The sequence below is a fragment of the Microcaecilia unicolor genome, chromosome 13 (genome assembly GCF_901765095.1).
Source record: "Microcaecilia unicolor chromosome 13, aMicUni1.1, whole genome shotgun sequence".
In the NCBI taxonomy this organism is placed as follows: Eukaryota; Metazoa; Chordata; class Amphibia; order Gymnophiona; family Siphonopidae; genus Microcaecilia; species Microcaecilia unicolor.
Genome location: NC_044043.1, coordinates 63,066,214 through 63,086,770, shown reverse-complemented (window position 1 = coordinate 63,086,770; position 20,557 = coordinate 63,066,214). Strand labels below are relative to the sequence as shown.

At 49.0% G+C, this 20,557-nt stretch overlaps 1 protein-coding gene across 1 annotated transcript in view; it reads left to right on the top strand.

Moving 5' to 3' along the window:
- Window positions 1-20,557, top strand: part of YWHAE (tyrosine 3-monooxygenase/tryptophan 5-monooxygenase activation protein epsilon) — a 147,780-nt gene that overhangs the window by 19,195 nt on the left and 108,028 nt on the right. The window contains exon 2 of the mRNA XM_030185580.1: window positions 7,733-7,932. Coding sequence (XP_030041440.1) covers window positions 7,733-7,932 — 200 coding nt within the window. The remainder of the gene's footprint in view (window positions 1-7,732; window positions 7,933-20,557) is intronic.

Below are 20,557 nucleotides of genomic sequence, written 5' to 3'. Positions count from 1 at the left end.
CCTAACGAACCACGTGAACTTTATGCTACAAAATGGACTCTTCCCAAGGGAGAAAGGAAACATTTTACTCACCCCCATACCAAAAGATGCAAAGAAAAATGCCAATGAATTAACTAACTATAGACAAGTAGCATCCATTCCCTTAATTACCAAAATGAAGGGATGGCGACCAAACAACTCAGAGTATCTATACAAGTTCTCAATACTACACGACTCCCAGTCAGGATTTCGCTCTAATCACAGTACTGAAACCGTACTAGTTACGCTTATGACCAAATTCAAACAAATGATAGCAACAGTCAAGAACATACTACTTCCATATCATCATGCTGATCAATCCATAGACTGGTGGGTTGTGTCCATCTACCAGCAGGTGGAGATAGAGAGCAATCCTTTTGCCTCCCTATATGTGGTCATGTGCTGCCGGAAACTCCTCAGTATGTTCTCTATCTCAGCAGGTGGTGGTCACACACAGCAGCAGCTCTGGCTAGGTCTCCAAGCCTAATTTTTAGGTTTTGTTGAGTACCTGGGGTTGAGGGCTGCTCTTGAGCAAGTGCAAACCTGGTGGCGCCAGGTCCCTCCTTTTCTCCCCCCTCCCGCTGGCTCCGTTAAAAAAAAAAAAAAAAAAAAAAAAAAATTTTGGACGTCCTTAAAGGCGTTTATTTCGACGTTTATTGCAGCTACTCACTGGGACACCAGGTCGTTACAGCTCGGAGCGAGAAGCAGGTAATTTTTACCTTTTTATAGCGGGCAGGGGGTTCCCCGATCGATCTCCACGTGGCCTATGGCGTCGGAGGGCGAGGGCGCGAAGAATCGCTCCCCGGACCGCGTGTGCGCTTCTAGCGGGGATGTGGGGGTCTTAAAGTCTGATTCGACCTTGTTGGGTGTCAGTTCGGAGGCCGGTCAGTGTCCCGGGTCTTCCTCCGGTGCGGCGGTTTTTCCCGCCATAAACGCCCATCCCCCGCTGCTCGCCTCCGCCATCTTGGCCGGCCACTCTGCTCGGACGGCTTCTTCTTGGGCCGCCCTTGAGCTGGGAGACGTTGATGCCATGGCCGCCCTTGATTTGGGCGACGGCAAAAAAGCGGCTAAAGTTAAGCGCCGTTCTTCCCGCGTGGCTCCTTCGCGGAGTGTCGCGCCGGACGCCATCTTGGATGCGCAGCATGTTTCTCCCCCGCTCTTGCGAGCGCCGGTTGAGGGTGCGTCTAGGGCTGTGGCCCAGGCTGCTGAAGTGCACAGTCTGGGGGGTTTCTCCCCCGAGTTTATTTTGCTGCTGCATCAGGCCTTCCTTATGCAAAACGCTGCCCCTTCTCCCTTGTCCGATAAAGGGGTTGAGGCCCCTGGAAGTAAACGCCCTCGGGTGGATTCCCAGGCCTTAGAGGACTCTGTTTCGGACTCTGTTTCCTCTGATGTAGATGAGGGCAGCGTATCTGAGTTCTCCCAACGGTCCTTTAGGGATTCCTTGGAGGAGACGAATTCCTGCTCGGATGGAGCGGATGACCCCTCTGCAGCGCGGATCTTTCGCTCAGAGGATTTGCCCAACCTGTTAGTGCAGGCCATGAGCATTTTGAAGATTTCCTCTCCAGAGGACGTCTCTCCCTCAGCCCCTGTTGGCTCCGCCATTATGCTGGGGACGAAGCGCCCGCCTAGAACCTTCCACGTGCATGATGCCATGCACATCTTAATTTCGGCTCAATGGGATGTCCCGGAAGCGAGCCTCAAAGTGGCTAGGGCTATGTCCCGCCTCTATCCTTTGCCTGAAAGTGAACGGGAGGCCTTTCTTTGGCCTACAATGGATTCTTTAATCACTGCGGTGACTAAGAAAACGGCGTTGCTGGTGGAAGGTGGCACGGCCCTAAAGGCCTCCCAAGACAGAAGATTGGAGGCGGCCTTAAGGTCGTCCGAGGCGGCTGCCTTAAGTTTGCAGGCCTCAGTTTGCGGCTCCTACATGGCCAGGGCATGCCTGACGATTGTGCAGCGGGCTTCCCCCTCGGATCCTTCCTTGAGGGCTGATTGGCCGGCCCTGGAATCGGGCTTGGCTTATTTGGCAGACTTACTGTATGATGTCTTGAGAGCCTCGGCTAAAGGTATGGCTCAGACAGTCTCTGCGCGGCGGTGGCTTTGGCTGAAACATTGGTCTGCTGACCACGCCTCTAAGTCCCGCCTGGCTAAGTGCCTTTTAAAGGCAAGCTGCTCTTTGGGGTCGAGCTGGACAAAATTGTGACCGATCTCGGCACGTCTAAGGGCAAGAGGTTACCAGAGGTCAGGGTTCGGGCCAGTGCTCGCCCCGGTATCTCCAGAGGACGGTTTCAGGAAGTCCGTCGGTACCGCCCGGGCAAGTCGGGCTCCTCTGCCCCCTCTTCCTTCAAGAGGAATTTCTCCCCCAAGCAGCATTCCTTTCGCAGAGACCGCTGTCCCGGAGGTGCGCCCTCCGGTCCTCCCCCAGGGTCTTGTACCCAATGACGGGGTCCTGGTCCATGGCCCAGTGCAGATTGGAGGACGCCTGTCCTCGTTTCTGGGCGAGTGGACCAGGGTAACTTCAGACGCTTGGGTGCTGGAAGTCGTCAGAGACGGCTACAAGCTAGAGTTCTGCCGACCCTTAAGAGACGGGTTTGTACTCTCTCCCTTCAAGTCTCCGGTCAAAGCTGTGGCAGTGCAGCAGACCTTGGACAATCTGATCCGCCTGGGTGCGGTCGTTCCGGTGCCAAGGGACGTTACTCCATTTACTTTGTGGTACCAAAGAAAGGAGGTTCTGTACGGCCTATCCTCGACCTCAAAGGGGTCAATCGGGCCTTGAAAGTTCGGCACTTTCGCATGGAGACTCTCCGCTCTGTTATAGCGGCAGTGAAGGCAGGGGAGTTCCTGGCATCCTTGTACATCAAGGAAGCGTACTTGCAAATTCCCATCTGGCCTCCTCATCAACGCTTTCTGCGTTTTGCAGTCCTGGGCCGACACTTCCAGTTCAGAGCCCTCCCGTTCGGGTTGGCTACTGCTCCGCGGACCTTCTCCAAAGTAATGGTGGTCATCGCGGCCTTCCTGCGAAAGGAAGGAGTACAAGTCCATCCTTATCTGGACGACTGGTTGATCCGAGCCCCCTCTTATGCAGAGTGCGGCAAAGCTGTGGACCGGGTGATTGCTCTTTTGAGCTCCCTGGGGTGGATCATCAACTGGGAGAAAAGCCAGCTGCGCCCGACTCAGTCCCTGGAGTATCTGGGAGTTCGCTTCGACACCCAAGTGGGCAGAGTGTTCCTGCCGGACAATCGTATTGTCAAACTTCAGGCTCAGGTGGACCAGTTCCTAGTAGCCTCTCCGCTTCGGGCTTGGGACTATGTGCAGCTGTTGGGCTCTATGACGGCCACGATGGAAATAGTGCCCTGGGCCAGGGCTCATATGAGACCACTACAACACTCTCTGCTGCAGCGCTGGACTCCGGTGTCGGAGGATTATGCTGTGCGCCTTCCCTTGGACCCAGCAGTGCGCAAGGCGCTGAGCTGGTGGCTGAAGACAGACAAGTTGTCTGCAGGGATGCCTCTTGTGACCCCGGAGTGGATTGTCGTCACGACGGACGCCTCTTTGACGGGCTGGGGAGCCCACTGCTTGGGAAGGACAGCGCAGGGGCTCTGGTCTCCTGCAGAGGCAAAGTGGTCTATCAACCTCCTGGAACTCAGAGCCATTCGGTTGGCGCTTTTTGAGTTCCTCCCGGTACTGGCGTTGAAGCCAGTACGTGTCCTGTCGGACAATGCCACGGCTGTGGCCTATGTCAACCGCCAGGGAGGTACCAAGAGCGCCCCTCTAGCCAAGGAAGCCATGAATCTATGCCAGTGGGCAGAAGCGAACCTGGAACAGCTGTCAGCTGCCCACATTGCCGGAGTCATGAATGTCAAGGCGGACTTTCTCAGTCGCCATACCTTGGATCCCGGAGAGTGGCAGTTATCGGCTCAGGCGTTCTTGGACATCACGAAGCGCTGGGGCCAGCCGAGCCTAGATCTGATGGCGTCATCGGCCAATTGCCAAGTGCTGCGCTTTTTCAGCAGAGGACGGGACCCTCAATCTCTGGGAGTAGATGCTCTTCTCCAACAGTGGCCGACCCAAGAGCTTCTCTATGTGTTCCCGCCCTGGCCCATGTTGGGTAGGGTACTAGACCGGGTGGCAAAGCATCCGGGCCGGATAATCCTGGTGGGTCCGGACTGGCCCAGACGTCCCTGGTATGCGGACTTGATCAGGCTCTCAGTGGACGACCCTCTGCGGCTGCCAGTGGAGCAGGGCCTGTTGCATCAGGGTCCCGTGGTGATGGAGGATCCCTCCCCCTTTGGTCTTACGGCCTGGCTATTGAGCGGCAGCGTCTGAGGAAGAAGGGCTTCTCAGACAAGGTCATCGCCACTATGCTGAGAGCGAGGAAGCGCTCTACTTCTACTGCTTACGCCAGGGTTTGGCGTACCTTTGCAGCGTGGTGTGAAGCAGGCTCACTTTCTCCCTTCACTGCTCCAATTTCTTCAGTGCTGGCGTTCCTGCAAGAAGGTCTGGAGAAAGGCTTGTCGCTCAGTTCCGTTAAAGTCCAGGTAGTGGCTCTGGCTTGTTTCAGGGGCCACCTGAAGGGTGCTTCCCTGGCTTCGCAGCCAGATGTGGTACGTTTTCTCAAGGGAGTTAATCACCTGCGCCCTCCTCTGCAGTCAATGGTGCCTGCGTGGAATCTCAACCTGGTGCTAAGAGCATTGCAGAAGCCGCCTTTTGAACCCTTGTCGAGGGCATCTCTGAAAGACCTGACGTTGAAAGCAGTCTTTTTGGTGGCTATCACTTCAGCCAGAAGAGTTTCCGAGCTCCAGGCACTCTCATGGCGAGAGCCTTTTCTGCAGTTCACTGAGGCAGGAATGACTATTCGCACAGTGCCTTCCTTCCTGCCCAAGATTGTTTCTCGCTTCCATGTGAATCAGCAGCTCTGTCTCCCTTCCTTTCGTAGGGAGGACTACCCAGAGGAATACGCTGCTCTCAAATATCTGGATGTGAGACGAGTCATCATCAGATACTTGGAAGTGACCAATGATTTCCGGAAATCGGATCATCTGTTTGTTCTGTTTGCAGGTCCTCGTAAGGGTCTGCAGGCTGCTAAGCCTACAGTGGCAAGATGGGTCAAGGAAGCCATTGCAGCGGCTTATGTGGCCACGGGGAAGGTGCCGCCTATCCAGCTGAAGGCTCACTCCACTAGAGCTCAGGCGGCCTCGATGGCAGAGGCCGGGTCCGTCTCCTTGGCAGAGATATGTAAGGCGGCAACTTGGGCATCGGCCCATACCTTCTCCAGGCATTACCGCTTGACTGTGGCTGCTCGGGCGGAGGCCCGGTTTGGAGCTTCAGTGTTGCGGTCAGGGATTTCAATGTCCCGCCCTGGGTGAGTACTGCTTCGGTACATCCCACCAGTTTATGGATTGATCAGCATGATGATATGGAAGGTAAAATTATGTATCATACCTGATAATTTTCTTTCCATTAATCATAGCTGATCAATCCATAGCCCCTCCCAGATATCTGTACTGTTTATATTCTGGTTGCATTTCAGATTCAAGTTTAGTCTTCAGTTCCTGTTCAGGAGGACTTCGTGTTCAAGTTTTTTCAATTGGATTCTTCAAGAGTTGAGACGAGTTTGTGTTACAGTGAGCTGCTGCATTCCTCTCCCCTCCGTTTTACGGGGCTGGATTGAGACATAAATTCTGCCGGCGCTCCCTCCCGCTTCGTGCGGCTGTAGGGCAGCTTTGTACCCCTCCCGCTTCGGCGGTGTTAGGGTCAGTCAGCTCCTCCCGCGGTTGCGGTTGCAGGATAAGCCAGATCCCCCCGCATCGGCGGGGTGGTGTCCCTGCCCCGCTCCGCGGGGATGAGCTGGACGGATTCCCCTCCCCCACTTGTGTGGGGATGAGCTGGGTTAATTCCCCTCCCCCGTTTCGGCGGTGGTGAGCTGGGCAGAGTGTCCCTTTGTGGGTGTAATTCTCTAAGTGCTGAGTCCTGCGGATGGAGCTTGGATATAGACATACTGAGGAGTTTCCGGCAGCACATGACCACATATAGGGAGGCAAAAGGATTGCTCTCTATCTCCACCTGCTGGTAGATGGACACAACCCACCAGTCTATGGATTGATCAGCTATGATTAATGGAAAGAAAATTATCAGGTATGATACATAATTTTACCTTCTACAATTCGACATGTCAAGCGCCTTTGACATGGTTGATCATGGAATTTTATTACACATCCTCGAATACTTCGGTATCGGAGGCAACGTTCTCAATTGGTTTAAGGGTTCCTAACTACACGCTCATATCAAGTGACAGCAAATTCGACTACATCAGCCACATGGATACCTGAATGCGGAGTTCCACAGGGATCCCCCCTCTCACCGACCATATTCAACCTAATGATGACACCCTTGGCCAAACTACTATCGAACCAAAACCTCAACCCATACAAATATGCTGATGTAATGATCTTCATCCCATTCAAACAAGACCTAAGTGAAATTTCCAACGAAATCAACCAAAGTGTACATATCATGCATTTCAGTTGAAACTTAATGCAGAAAAAACGCAATGCCTAGTACTCACCTCGCAACACAACATGGACAAATTTACCACCATCAACACACCAAAACTAAATCTACCAAACTCGGACACCCTAAAAATTCTTGGTCACCATTGATCGGCACCTAACACTTGAGAATCATGCGAAAAACATAACCAAAAAGATGTTTCACTCAATGTGGAAATCAAAAAGAGTAAGACCATTTTTTCCAAGGACCGTCTTCCGCAATTTGGTACAATCACTGGTACTCAGTCATCTGGACTATTGCAACTCACTGTACCCCGGCTGTAAAGAACAAATACTCAAAAAAACTCCAAACAGCCCAGAACACGGCAGCCAGACTAATATTCGGAAAACCAAAATATGAAAGTGCGAAACCCCTACGAGAGAAACTACACTGGCTCGCGCTCAAAGAACGAATCACGTTCAAAGTATGTACCCTAGTTCATAAAATTATCCATGGAGCTGCTCCAGCCTACATGTCAGACCTAATAGACCTGCCACCCAGGAATGCAAAAAAAATCTTCTCGAACATTTCTTAATCTTCATTTTCCCAACTACAAAGGTCTGAAATACAAATTAATGCACGCATCTACCTTCCCCTATATGAGCACGCAACTCTGGAAAGCGCTACCACGCAATCTGAAAGCGACCTATGAACTGGCCAACTTCCGTAAACTGCTGAAGACTCATCTCTTTGACAAGATATACCACAAAGATAACACACGTAAAAATCTCCAAATATACCCAGAAACGTCGTAATGCGTCTATCTTATAATGTCTTCTGCTATACCACTATCTTGTATTTCTAATGTCTGATAGTGTCTTCTGCAATACCACTATCTTCTATTTCACGACCATGTAACCCAAAATCCTTCTGTAAAACCAAATGTATATTCTCTTATTATTTCCAGTATTCATGATGTATTGTAAGCCACATTGAGCCTGCAAAGAGGTGGGAAAACGTGGGATACAAATGCAATAAATAAATAAGATAGACCACTTGTGACCTGGACTGGCCACTGCTAGAAACAGGATACTGGGTAGATGGACCCAGTTTGACAACTTAGTTCTTGTGTTGTGTTTAACTTGTACATAGCTTGCAGTAGGAGCAATTGACTTGTTAAAACAGATGTTGTAAAATACTACTTTGTAAATATTCTTCTTTTCAGAAATGGTTGAGTCTATGAAGAAAGTTGCAGGAATGGATTTGGAGCTGACAGTGGAAGAAAGAAACCTACTGTCTGTCGCATATAAAAATGTTATTGGAGCCAGAAGAGCATCGTGGCGAATAATTAGCAGCATTGAACAGAAAGAAGAGAACAAAGGTGGAGAAGATAAACTCAAAATGATCCGGGAATATCGGCAAAAGGTGAGAAAATGAAGTACCCAACTGTTTTTCTTTTGATTATAGTGTGCTGTACCACAGAAAGAGGATTTTAAAAACATGAGAAAGGTAGCTAATGTGCTTCATTTTGGTGACTTACAATAGTAGTATCTAAGCATATGGGTTTTACCAGAGGTTTAGAAAAGGCATCAGCCATAATTTTTAGAGAATAGAAAAAGGTTGTGTTTTTTTTCCCCTTTATGCTTTCACTTTATTTCCTTGGTTTTTGTTTTTGCTTTGCTCTCTTCATTTATTGTTTTTACTTTACTTTGCTCTGTTTATCATCTTTGTCCTTTTTCCCTATGACTCTTCAACCTGTTCCCCTTCCTTATGCCTCCTTCTTCCCAACCCCAGCTCACAAAAGGCTTGAGAGAAGAGAATGGTTAGAGCTGCTGCAGGTAGCAACTTTAGGATGTTTAACAGCAGGAGGTTGGCCTGAGCTACAGTAGCAACAGTAACTCCTTATGGCAGTTTGGTTGGAAGGTACCAAATTATAAACTTCACAGTGCTTGCTGTCACTGACTGGGCAGAAGTGGGCATAGTTATTGATAGAACAATCACACTGGCTCCTATATATTCAGTGGGACCTCAATTTCACATATAAAAATGATTTAGCTCCCACTCAATTATCCTTGTATCCATATAATTCAAATGTCCATATAGCAAATACATTTATCCCAGTGACCTCAGCTGTGCGTGTTGTCAACTTTACTGTATGACAATCATTTCAGCACAACACCCTTCATTGGTTCACGCTGAGGTCACTGGGATAAATGTATTTGCTATATGGACATTTGAATTATATGAATACAAGGATAATTGAGTGGGAGCTAAATCATTTTTACATAGTTATTGATAAGCATTAAAGTGAGTGAAAACAATATGTAAAGTGCTATTGTTCACTCTACAAGCCTTTGAGATGTGTATGTGTGTCTGAGCTGTCTGTGTCTTTTGACTTGGAGGGGGCAATTTTGTTCATGAGGGAAAGATGGTAGGAAGTTAAGGAGTAGATTGGTTGGGGGGAGTGTGGCCAAGTAGAGGTGGTTGTAAGGGAGTAGAGCAAATTGGTAACTGGATAGGAAGTTTTTGGAGGTTATTGAAGGGCATAGGATGGGGTGAAAGTTTTAGGGGTGGGGGGTTGTATGTGTAGTAGATTTGAAAATGGAGGCAGTTGCAGTGGGATAATTTTGGAGGTTGGATAATTGCAAATTCCTTAGCATCCCTCCGGCCCGGCCCAGGATTGGACTGATGGGTTGTGCACGCCTTCCAACAGGAGGAGACTGAGAAAATGACTCTAGAGAGCCAATAAGAGCCCTGGTCATGTGCCCGTAGCCCCAGTATTTTCTCAGTCTCCCAGCAGGTAGGAAGTGAGCCCATTAGTCTCTCTTTATTGGCATATTGCTTTCTTCTTTATTCTGTGTCAAGGAAATTCTGTTAGAGGCTTGTTCTGGTATTAAGCTGTTAATTTTCAGCCTCTGGGGTGTTATACTCGGGTGCCCTGAGTCCCTCCCCCCCCCCCCTTCCTCCCCATCTCCCTCTGTTTGGCAATAACAGGAAAATGATAGGTAAGGGAAGGGCTACCCTTTCAAAGTAAAGGTGTCTTGCCTTTGGGAGAGGCAGCCAGTATTAAAAATAAAAAATATATATATAGATAGAGATAGATATATAAAAAGGAGATTTAACTGTTTTCCCCACTGTCCTTAACGAGCAGGCAGCTCTGTGGCAGTCCGGTGTGTGTGCTTTTTCACTTTGCTTGGATCAGCTGTTTAAAAAAAAAAAAAAAGACAAAGGGGGTCCGCTTTAATTGCCGCCTTCTGACAGCGTTTCGGATCTTGGGGGTACTTCGTTTAGTTTTTACTAGTCGTCGGACCGGCTCTATAGTTAAAAAAAAAAAAAAAAAAAAAAAAAGAGCGCGAACCGCTTCGGTGCCAGCACGCGCATGCACGTTTAACTCCGCTATGGCGGAAAAGCTTAAGTGCTGTCTGTCAGCGTCGGGGGGTGGGGGTTAACGCTTCCGGTGCTTGTAAATTTTTGCAAAGTAATTCTGGAGAGTAAAGGCAGTAGTTGGTGGGGGGGGGGGGGGGGAGAGAGAGAGAGAGAGGAAGAAACCAGAAAGGAAGGCAGAAAATTTCTCCTTTCAAACTGTTATATTTCACTGTATGTACGTTTTATATGCTGGAATCCATGGTCCAGTCAGAACTTAATGTCTTATCTCTCATTTTTCATCTATGCCAAGTTTTATCCCATAAGTTTTCAGTTGCTTTGCAGACTTCCTATGCACAGGAAGGTCATGGATTAGGTGGAGCATGTGGTGGCTGTGATACACCACATACTTATAGGTACAGTGGTCATATTTTAATTTGTAAGACTTCATCCACAGGTCTTTGTTTCTGGCTCTTATGTTTAAACGGTTTTTATTGAGTTTTCAGCCAAATATACACATACATCTTCCAGTACAGCATAACATTTTGTAGATGTATAACGTTCATCTCTTCAATAAACAACTGTTATACTTTTTTAAACTCCCCTCCTCCCCCCCATTCCCAACCCCCTTAACTCTTCGTCTTTTACCCCCCTCCTCCTTCCCCTCCTACCCTTCCCAGGCTACATTCCAATCTAACCTTGCCGCAACAGTGGTGTTCCCAAACTTCAAATATAAGATTGCTTATAATTGTAAAACAAGGGATCGCCATTTTGCTCATATGCTTTTCCTTTTCACTGTAGTATATTCTTCTCATCTATACTCCTGGTGGCCTAGGCTCTGATGGCCCCCAGAAGTGATGAAGGAGAACTATCCAGGCTACTGTATATCTCCCCCCTCCCCTCGCCTTAGTGTATCCATTATATCTGTTTAATTCCCATTCTGTCTAGAACAACAACAAAGAAATAAGAAATAAGAAATAAGATGGGGGAGTTAGAATATATTGCACTAAATGAAAAATTAGATATAATAGGCATCTCTGAGACCTGGTGGAAGGAGGATAACCAGTGGGACACTGTCATACCGGGGTACAAATTATATCGTAGTGATAGGGTGAATCGGATTGGTGGAGGGGTAGCATTGTATATTAACGAGAGCCTTGAATCAAATAGATTGAAAATTCTGCAGGAAACAAAACACTCCTTGGAATCACTGTGGATTGAAATTCCATGTGCAAAGGGGAAAAGGATAGTGATAGGAGTGTACTACCGTCCGCCTGGCCAGGACGAACAGACGGATGCGGAAATGTTAAAGGAAATCAGGGACGCAAACAAACTGGGCAACACAATAATAATGGGGGATTTCAATTACCCGCATATAGACTGGGTTAATGTAACATCTGTACACGCAAGGGACATAAGATTTCTTGATGAAATCAAGGACAGCTTCATGGAACAGCTAGTTCAGGAGCCGACAAGAGAAGGAAAAATACTAGACTTAGTCCTTAGTGGTGCTCATGATCTAGTGCAGGGGGTAACGGTACGAGGGCCGCTTGATAACAGTGATCATAATATGATCGGTTTTGATATTGGCATTGAAGGAAGTGAAACTAGGAAATCAAGTACGCTAGCGTTTAACTATAGAAAAGGTGATTACGACAAAATGAGAAAAATGGTGAAAAAAAGACTGAAAGGAGCAGCTCGCAGAGTAAAAAACTTGCGTCAGGCGTGGATGCTGTTTAAAAACACCATCCTGGAGGTTCAGGACAAATATATTCCACGTATTAGTAAAAAGGGAAAAAAGACTAAACGTCAGCCGGCGTGGCTAAACAGTAAGATAAAGGAAGTCATTAGAGCCAAAAAACAATCCTTCAGAAAGTGGAGAAGAGAACCAACTGAAAGTAACAGGATAGATCATAAGGAATGCCAAGCCAAATGCAAAGCGGAGATAAGGAGGGCAAAAAAAGGACTTTGAGAAGAAATTAGCGTTGGAAGCAAAATACATAGTAAAAATTTTTTTAGATACATTAAAAGCAGGAAACCGGCCAAAGAGTCGGTTGGGCCGCTGGACGAAAATGGTGTTAAAGGGGCGATCAGGGAGGACAAAGCCGTAGCGGAGAAATTAAATGAATTCTTTGCTTCGGTCTTCACCGAGGAGGATTTGGGGGGGACACCGGTGCCGGAAAGAATATTTGAAGCGGGGGAGTCAGAGAAACTAAACGAATTCTCTGTAACCTTGGAGGATGTAATGGGTCAGTTCAGCAAGCTGAAGAGTAGTAAATCACCGGGACCTGATGGTATTCATCCCAGAGTATTAATAGAACTAAAAAATGAACTTGCGGAGCTACTGTTAGAAATATGCAATCTGTCCCTAAAATCGAGTGTAGTACCGGAAGACTGGAGGGTAGCCAATGTTACTCCGATTTTTAAGAAGGGTTCCAGAGGTGATCCGGGAAATTATAGACCGGTGAGTCTGACGTCGGTGCCGGGCAAGATGGTGGAGGCTATTATTAAGAATAAAATTGCAGAGCATATACAAAAACATGGACTGATGAGACAAAGTCAGCACGGATTTAGTGAAGGGAAGTCTTGCCTCACCAATCTAATGCATTTTTTTGAGGGGGTAAGCAAACATGTGGACAATGGGGAGCCGGTTGATATTGTATATCTGGATTTTCAGAAGGCGTTTGACAAAGTGCCGCACGAAAGACTCCTGAAGAAATTGCAGAGTCATGGAATCGGAGGTAGGGTATTATTATGGATTAAGAACTGGTTGAAAGTTAGGAAGCAGAGAGTAGGTTTGCTTGGCCAGTATTCTCAGTGGAGGAGGGTAATTAGTGGGGTCCCGCAGGGGTCTGTGCTGGGTCCGTTGCTTTTTAATGTATTTATAAATGACCTAGAGATGGGAATAACTAGTGAGGTAATTAAATTCGCCGATGACACAAAATTATTCAGGGTCGTCAAGTCGCAGGAGGAATGTGAACGATTACAGGAGGACCTTGCGAGACTGGGAGATTGGGCGTGCAAGTGGCAGATGAAGTTCAATGTTGACAAGTGCAAAGTGATGCATGTGGGTAAGAGGAACCCGAATTATAGCTACGTCTTGCAAGGTTCCGCGTTAGGAGTTATGGATCAAGAAAGGGATCTGGGTGTCGTCGTCGATGATACACTGAAACCTTCTGCTCAGTGTGCTGCTGCGGCTAGGAAAGCGAATAGAATGTTGGGTGTTATTAGGAAGGGTATGGAGTCCAGGTGTGCGGATGTTATAATGCCATTGTATCGCTCCATGGTGCGACCGCACCTGGAGTATTGTGTTCAGTACTGGTCTCCGTATCTCAAAAAAGATATAGTAGAATTGGAAAAGGTACAGCGAAGGGCGACGAAAATGATAGTGGGGATGGGACGACTTTCCTATGAAGAGAGGCTGAGAAGGCTAGGGCTTTTTAGCTTGGAGAAGAGACGGCTGAGGGGAGATATGATAGAAGTGTATAAAATAATGAGTGGAATGGATCGGGTGGATGTGAAGCGACTGTTCACGCTATCCAAAAATACTAGGACTAGAGGGCATGAGTTGAAGCTACAGTGTGGTAAATTTAAAACGAATCGGAGAAAATTTTTCTTCACCCAACGTGTAATTAGACTCTGGAATTCGTTGCCGGAGAACGTGGTACGGGCGGTTAGCTTGACGGAGTTTAAAAAGGGGTTAGATAGATTCCTAAAGGACAAGTCCATAGACCGCTATTAAATGGACTTGGAAAAATTCCGCATTTTTAGGTATAACTTGTCTGGAATGTTTTTACGTTTGGGGAGCGTGCCAGGTGCCCTTGACCTGGATTGGCCACTGTCGGTGACAGGATGCTGGGCTAGATGGACCTTTGGTCTTTCCCAGTATGGCACTACTTATGTACTTATAAAAAAAAAACCCACATGGATAAATAGGTGAAACCTGGTGATTTCCCCCCCCTCCCCCAGGATCCGGCGCATGCAGTAAGAAGGAAACCCTCTCAACTAACCTCTTCTATTCACCCTCCCAATGTCCGTTGAACTTCTTAATCATGTATTGTTCAATATTAGGCTCCTCGCCTTATGTGAAAGCGACTGAATATAGGGATCCCAAATTGCCAAGAAAGATTTCTTTTTTTTAGGAGAACCCCAGGCCTCTTTCTTTTCTAATAGCAACAGTTGTTTCTGGCTCTTATGAGCTCTATTGGCAGGGCTTCCAATCTTTGGTTCTTTCCAAGCTAACAGAAGTTAGAAAGAATTATAAAAAAGGGGGTTGAGTGGCTGTCCAGGGGTAAGATAACTTTAGAAAAATAAAGGAATGGGATGAAATTTGGCATGAGAGAAAAAGCAGTAAGACGACACATATGTTTGAAAATAGACCAAATCTGACTGGGAATTTTAGAAATAGAAGCCCCTCCTCCTCTTTAAAAAAAAAATGGCCTAATGCATTTCTGTGGTAGGAGATCTGGTTTCTGTAACAGACTCTTAGTGCAAAATTGCAGTTGGGGAATTTCTCATTTCAAACTGTATCTCCCTATTCTGTGCTCCCACAACCCAATCTATCCCATCTCAAAATATTCCCCCTGTACAAACTGACCCCATCCTCAAAAAGTGTCCACATAACTGTCTCACCACCTCACAAACTGCCATTCCTAAAAAAGTACATCCACAATTGCTTCTCCATCCTCCAAACTGCTTTATCCCGTAAATTACCTGCTCACAGCTGCACCAATCTCTTGCAAACTGCTCTAACCCTCGAGAGTTGCCCTGCCCCAAAATAACCTCTGAATCTGCCTCACCACTGCAGTAAGCTCCCTACCTCCCCCGCAACTGCCCTTCCATGCAAATTGCTACATATGAAAACATTACCCCTTGAAACTTGCCCAAAACTCCACAAACTGCCGCATCAATGCTGCATCACCCCACACCCCCACAAACTACCCTATCTCCAAAATCTGCCCCCCCCCCCCCCCCATTACCCTTTTCCTTGTCATCAAGCAGATGAATCCATTACGAGTGGGTTGTGTCCATCAACCAGCAGGGGAGATAGAGAGCACTGAAAAACCATAGTGCCTCATGGCCAGCTAGATAGCTCCATCTGCCTCTTCAGTATTCTCTATCTCCCCAGCAGGGTGGTTGCAGCTTGTTCAAGCTCCTTCAGAAAATCTGCCTGGGGTGGCTCCTGTGCTTTTGCCAGTTGTGGCAGGGGTGTTGTGGCTGATGGTGCCCACTTTAAAGGCAAATAGGTTAGCCCTTTCCCTGCCTTACCCGGCCCCCGATGTGGAAGTAGACAAATAGGCAAGCACAAATGCCAAAGTCCCGTGCTTCTACAGCAGATGGAGAGATCCTCGCTCGGCAGGGTTGGATGCCTTGGCTCAACCCTGGCCTCAGGGCCTCCTGTATGTGTTCCCTCCGTGGCCCTTGATAGGGTAAGTACTCCTGTGGATTCGGCTCCACCAAGGAGAGGTGGTTCTCATTGCCCCAGATTGGCTCAGGAGGCTGTGGTATGCGGACATCTGGCGGATGCTGGTAGAGGATCCCCTGCCGTTACCTCTGGTACCGAACCTGTTGTCACAGGGCCCGGTGACCATGGAGGACGCCTGCCGCTTTGGTCTTACGGCATGGCTATTGAGAGGGCGCAATTGAGAGACGAGGGATATTCCAGTAAAGTCATTTCTACTCTCCTACAGGCCCGCAAGCGTTCCACTTCTGTGGCTTATGCCAGGATTTGGCGCCAGTTTGAGGCTTGGTGTGCTTCTAAAGCGATTACACCCATGCGGGCTTCTGTCTCGCCGATACTTGACTTTTTGCAGGATGGTTTACAAAAAGGCTTGGCCTTTAATTCCCTGCGTGTTCAACTGGAAACCTTAGCATGTTTTCGAGGGAAGGTCGCTGGCCTCTCTCTGGCTGCTTGCCCGGATGTGGCACAGTTTTGTTTTTCCTAATTCAGTTGAGCTTGGGGGTATAGGCTAAGATGGTGCCTATTTCTGGGTTATCCCTGGAGGTACCAGGTAGTGCTGTCTGATTCAGCGAATGTTTTCAATTCAATTCACTCATTCTTTTTTTTTTTTATTCAATTCAGTTCATAAGGCTACTATCAATAAATAGAACATAAAATTCATTTTTCTACCTTTGTGGTCTGGTCTTTTAATTTTCTGTAATCATGTCTCTGGTTTCCATTTTTCTTTGTTTTCTCTTAACTCTTTTGCCAGAGTCTTCTGGTCCATTTGGTATTTCTTTGTTCATGGCCATCATTCAGTGCCTCTCTGTGTCCCTGCCCCATCTTCCTGCTTGTTTGAGCATCTGCCCTCTCTGTATATTTATTTTTACCCTGTCCAGCAACACCCCTCTTGTCCCTATCCCCCTCCCCATGTCCAGCATCACATCTCTGTTGCTGTCCCTATCTCTCCTTATGTTCAACTTCTTCCCTTATTCTGTCTCCCCTCCCCTCTTGTCTTTCCTCACCAGGACTAGCATCTCCCTTCCCCACCCCCTTGCCCTCTTTCCCCTTCCATCCAACATCTATCCTCCTTTTCTCTCCTTTCCATCCAGCATCTGCCGTCTGTCCCTCCCCCAATCCAGTCTGCCCCCTCTTTCCTCCCCTCCTACCCTGAGACCCCTGCTGCTTGCTGTTGCTTCTTTAGAGCAGCGGTAGTGGCAAAAGAAACTAAACTCCCGCGGGACTGGATTCTCCATTGGTATGACTTCCAGTCCTGCTAATTTGATGTGCCAGTAGGAAGTCAGTCCAGCCCTGTGGTGAGTTTACCTTATTTTGTTGCAACTGCTGTTGCTTTAGAGAAACGGTGGCTTGGGTGATGTAGGGAGGTCCCGAATCGGGACTCTTGATTTTTTTTTTTTTTTTTTTTTGTGAAAACAAATTGATTTCGCCTAAAACGAATCGGTGAATTGATTCAAATTGTGAATTGGACAGCTCTTGTGCCCCCCTTCTTCCTCACAGGGAAAAAAACAAACACAAAGAACAGGGGAATTTGAGAGACAAAATAGTTGTTTCCTTGTCATCAAGCAGATGAAGCCATTACGTATGGGTTATGTCCATCAACCAGCAGGGGAGATAGAGAGCACTCAAACTTTCACAGTGCCCTCTTGGCCAGCTAGCTCCACTGCCTCTTCAGTATTCTCTATCTCCCTTAGCAGGGTGGCTGCAGCTTGTTCGAGCTCCAGAAAAATCTGCCGGGAGGTGGTTCCTGGCTTGCCAGTTGTTAACCGGGGTGTTGGAGGCTATAGCAGCTTCACTTTAAAGGCACATACGTTAGCCCTTTCCCTGCCTTACGCATACCTCTGTGGATGTGGACATATTGCCTTGCTTTCCCTGTCCTTACCCACCAACAGTGGATGCAGGCATATAGGTTCGCCCTTCCCTGCCTTTCCCACTCATCTGAGCCTCCGGAGTCTTCAATACCTCTGCTTTCCTCACAGCTTAAAAAAAAAAAGTCGCGTCGCGTTTTTAAACGCAGAGATGCTGGAACAGAGGTTTTTGACCTGATTTTCAGCAGGATCGTAGTTTACACTAGATCCTTTGAGGTAAGAGTGTTTTCCAACTCCTCCGGGGTGGGCCCGCGATCGGGGCGATTTTGGCGCGAAACCGCCATTTTGGATTTTACCGCCGTTTTCGGCGATGGCTGCGGACAATGTAAAGCGCTGTTCCACTTGTGGCAAGCGTAAATCAGCAACAGGGCTCTGTAAATCGTTCTGTATTTGCGTAGGAGCCGGCCCGAGCATGGCGAGCAATGTTTATTCCCGCTCTGAGCTGGCAGCGGGCGCCATTTTGCTTACACCGCATGGCGCGGCCTCCGTGGACACTGAGAGACCTGAGCCGGGTGGGGCACCTCGAGATGAGGTTATTTCAGGAGTGGCTAGCACCGGACAGGATTTGGGTGCCCAGGGTGAGATTTTCTCCCCGGATTTTGTGCTTTTGCTGCATAAAGCATACATGATGAAAAGAGCCCTTCCTCAAGGGTCGCCTGAGGCTCCTCTGATTGCCCCCCCCCCCCCCCCCCGATGGATTCTGGCCTGGGACTGCCCAGTGAGGCTTTTTTCCCGGATGCTTGGCCTAAAGATAAGCGCAGAAGGATTAATTCCCCTTCAGATTGTGGTGCACCTTCCCCCCCCCCCCCCCCCCCCCCCCCCCCCTGTGGTCGGGGTGTGAGGATTTGGAGAACTCTGACAGACGTTCTTGGTCTGAGGAACCAGAGTCAGGTGCGGATTTACCACAGGATCTGGATGATCCCTCCGCGGTGAGGATTTTCCACCGTGATGAGCTGCCAGCGCTTATTTCAGATACCCTGCAGGCCCTCTCGATTGAAGATCCTGACAGTGGCATGGCCTCCTCGGGTAATCCCAGGATGGCTAGTACCAAGAAAGCTGCTTGGGCCTTCCCTTTGCATGACTCCATCCTAGAGCTTGTTTCGGCTCAGTGGGCTGACCCCGAGGGACCTTTGAGAGTTTCCAGGGCTATGGGGCAGTTATACCCTCTGCGTGAGGGACATATGGCTCGTTTTCAAATGCCTACAGTGGATGCCCTAGTCACTGCGGTGACAAAGAGAACTACCCTCCCTGTTGAAGGAGGTGTTGCCCTGAAGGATGTTCAAGACCGTAGGCTGGAAACAGCGTTGAAACGGTCCTTTGAAATTGCAGGTCTCACTGTTTGGGCGTCTGCATGCAGCTGTTATGCTGTGAGAGCCTGCCTAGCTTGGCTGCAACAGGCAGTGGCTCAGCCCGGAGATGGAGCGGAGCCCTTCTTGGATGTGGCTCCGCGGATGGAGGTGGCCTTGTCCTTTCTGGCTGATGCCCTTTATGACCTTGTCAGAGCTTCGGCTAAACAAATGGCAGTAGCAGTGGCGGCTCGCCGCCGTTTGTGGCTACGACACTGGGCAGCGGACATGGCCTCTAAGCAAAGGTTGGTGAAGTTGCCTTTTCAAGGACTTCTCCTATTTGGTGAGGAGTTAGAGAAAATTGTGAAAGGCCTGGGTGATCCAAAACCCCAGCGCTTGCCCGAAGATAGGCAGAGGCCTTCCTCTAAGGGCCAGGCGGTCCACTCCTCATACAGACCTCGCTTCCGTGAAGCTAGAAGGTACCGCCTGGGGCGTTCTGCTGGGTTCACTTCTCGTGCCTGTGGTCAGCAGAGGAACTCCTTTCGCTCGGACAAGCGTTCCGCAGCCGGTGGCTCAAGACCAGGAGTTCAGGGGCGACCCTCTCAATGATGGTGCGCCGGCCCTCTCCTAGATGCCTGTCATCGGAGGATGGCTTTCCCTCTTTGTCGAGGAGTGGGCCAAGATTTCCTCAGATCAGTGGGTTCTGGACCTGATCAGAGATGGATACAGAATAGAATTCAACGCCCCAGTAAGAGACGTGTTTGTGGAGTCCCGATGCGGTTCTGCCGTCAAACGGGCGGCGGTGGAGGAGACTTTACAAGGTCTGATTCAGTTAGGGGCAGTGACCCCGGTGCCTCCCGCCGAGCAAGGCTGCGGCCGCTACTCCATCTACTTCGTGGTGCCGAGAAAAGGTGGGTCCTTTCGCCCTATTCTGGACTTAAAAGAAGTGAACAAGTCCTTGAGAGTGCGGCATTTCCACATGGAATCCCTGTGCTCCGTCATTGCGGCGGTTCAGCCAGGAGAGTTTCTCACGTCTCTAGACCTGAAAGAAGCTTACTTGCACATTCCGATTTGGCCCCCGCACCAGAAGTTTCTGAGATTTGCGGTGTTGGGAAAACATTTCCAGTTCAGGGCCTTGCCTTTTGGCCTCGCCACAGCTCCCCGAATCTTTTCGAAGGTAATGGTGGTTGTAGCTGCTTTTCTCAGGCGAGAAGGTATCAGGGTTCACCCGTACCTAGACGACTGGCTCATCAGAGCAGACTCTGCAACAGAGAGCTTACAAGCTACAGCCAGAGTGGTCTCAGTACTGCAATCTCTAGGCTGGGTCGTCAATATGGCCAAAAGTCACCTGTCCCCTTCACAATCTCTAGAGTTTTTGGGGGCCAGGTTCGACACAGTCTCGGGCTATGTGTTCCTACCCGAGCTAAGGCGGTGCAAGCTTCAGAATCAGGTCCGTCTGCTCCTGAGGATGCCCCGCCCGCGAGCTTGGGACATTGTCCAGCTGCTGGGATCGATGACAGCCACGATGGAAGTGGTACCCTGGGCGAGAGCGTACCTGAGACCTCTACAGTATTCCCTACTCTGGAGATGGTCTCCTATTTCTCAGGATTACCAATGCAGACTTACTTGGCTCCCTGCGGCCCGTCTCAGCATGGAGTGGTAGCTCTCGGACAGCATGCTGCAGCGAGGAATGCCGCTGACGCTCCCCGTTTGGTGCCTAGTGGTAACAGATGCCAGCCTGAAGGGCTGGGGCACACACTGCAAGGGGAAGCATGCCCAGGGTCTATGGACACCTGAGGAGTCGGAGTGGTCCATCAACCGCCTAGAGTTGAAAGCGGTGTTTCAGGCGCTTCTGGCCTTTCAAGTGACCCTGGAAGGATTGGCTGTCAGAGTGATGTCGGACAACACGACAACGGTGGCCTATATAAATTGACAAGGCGGAACAAGGTGCAGAGCACTAGCCGCGCAGGCCGAACTGATTTGCCACTGGGCCGAGTTGCATCTTCAGTGTCTGTCGGCAGCTCATATTGCAGGTCAGAGCAATGTGCAGGCCGATTATCTGAGCAGGCATCAGA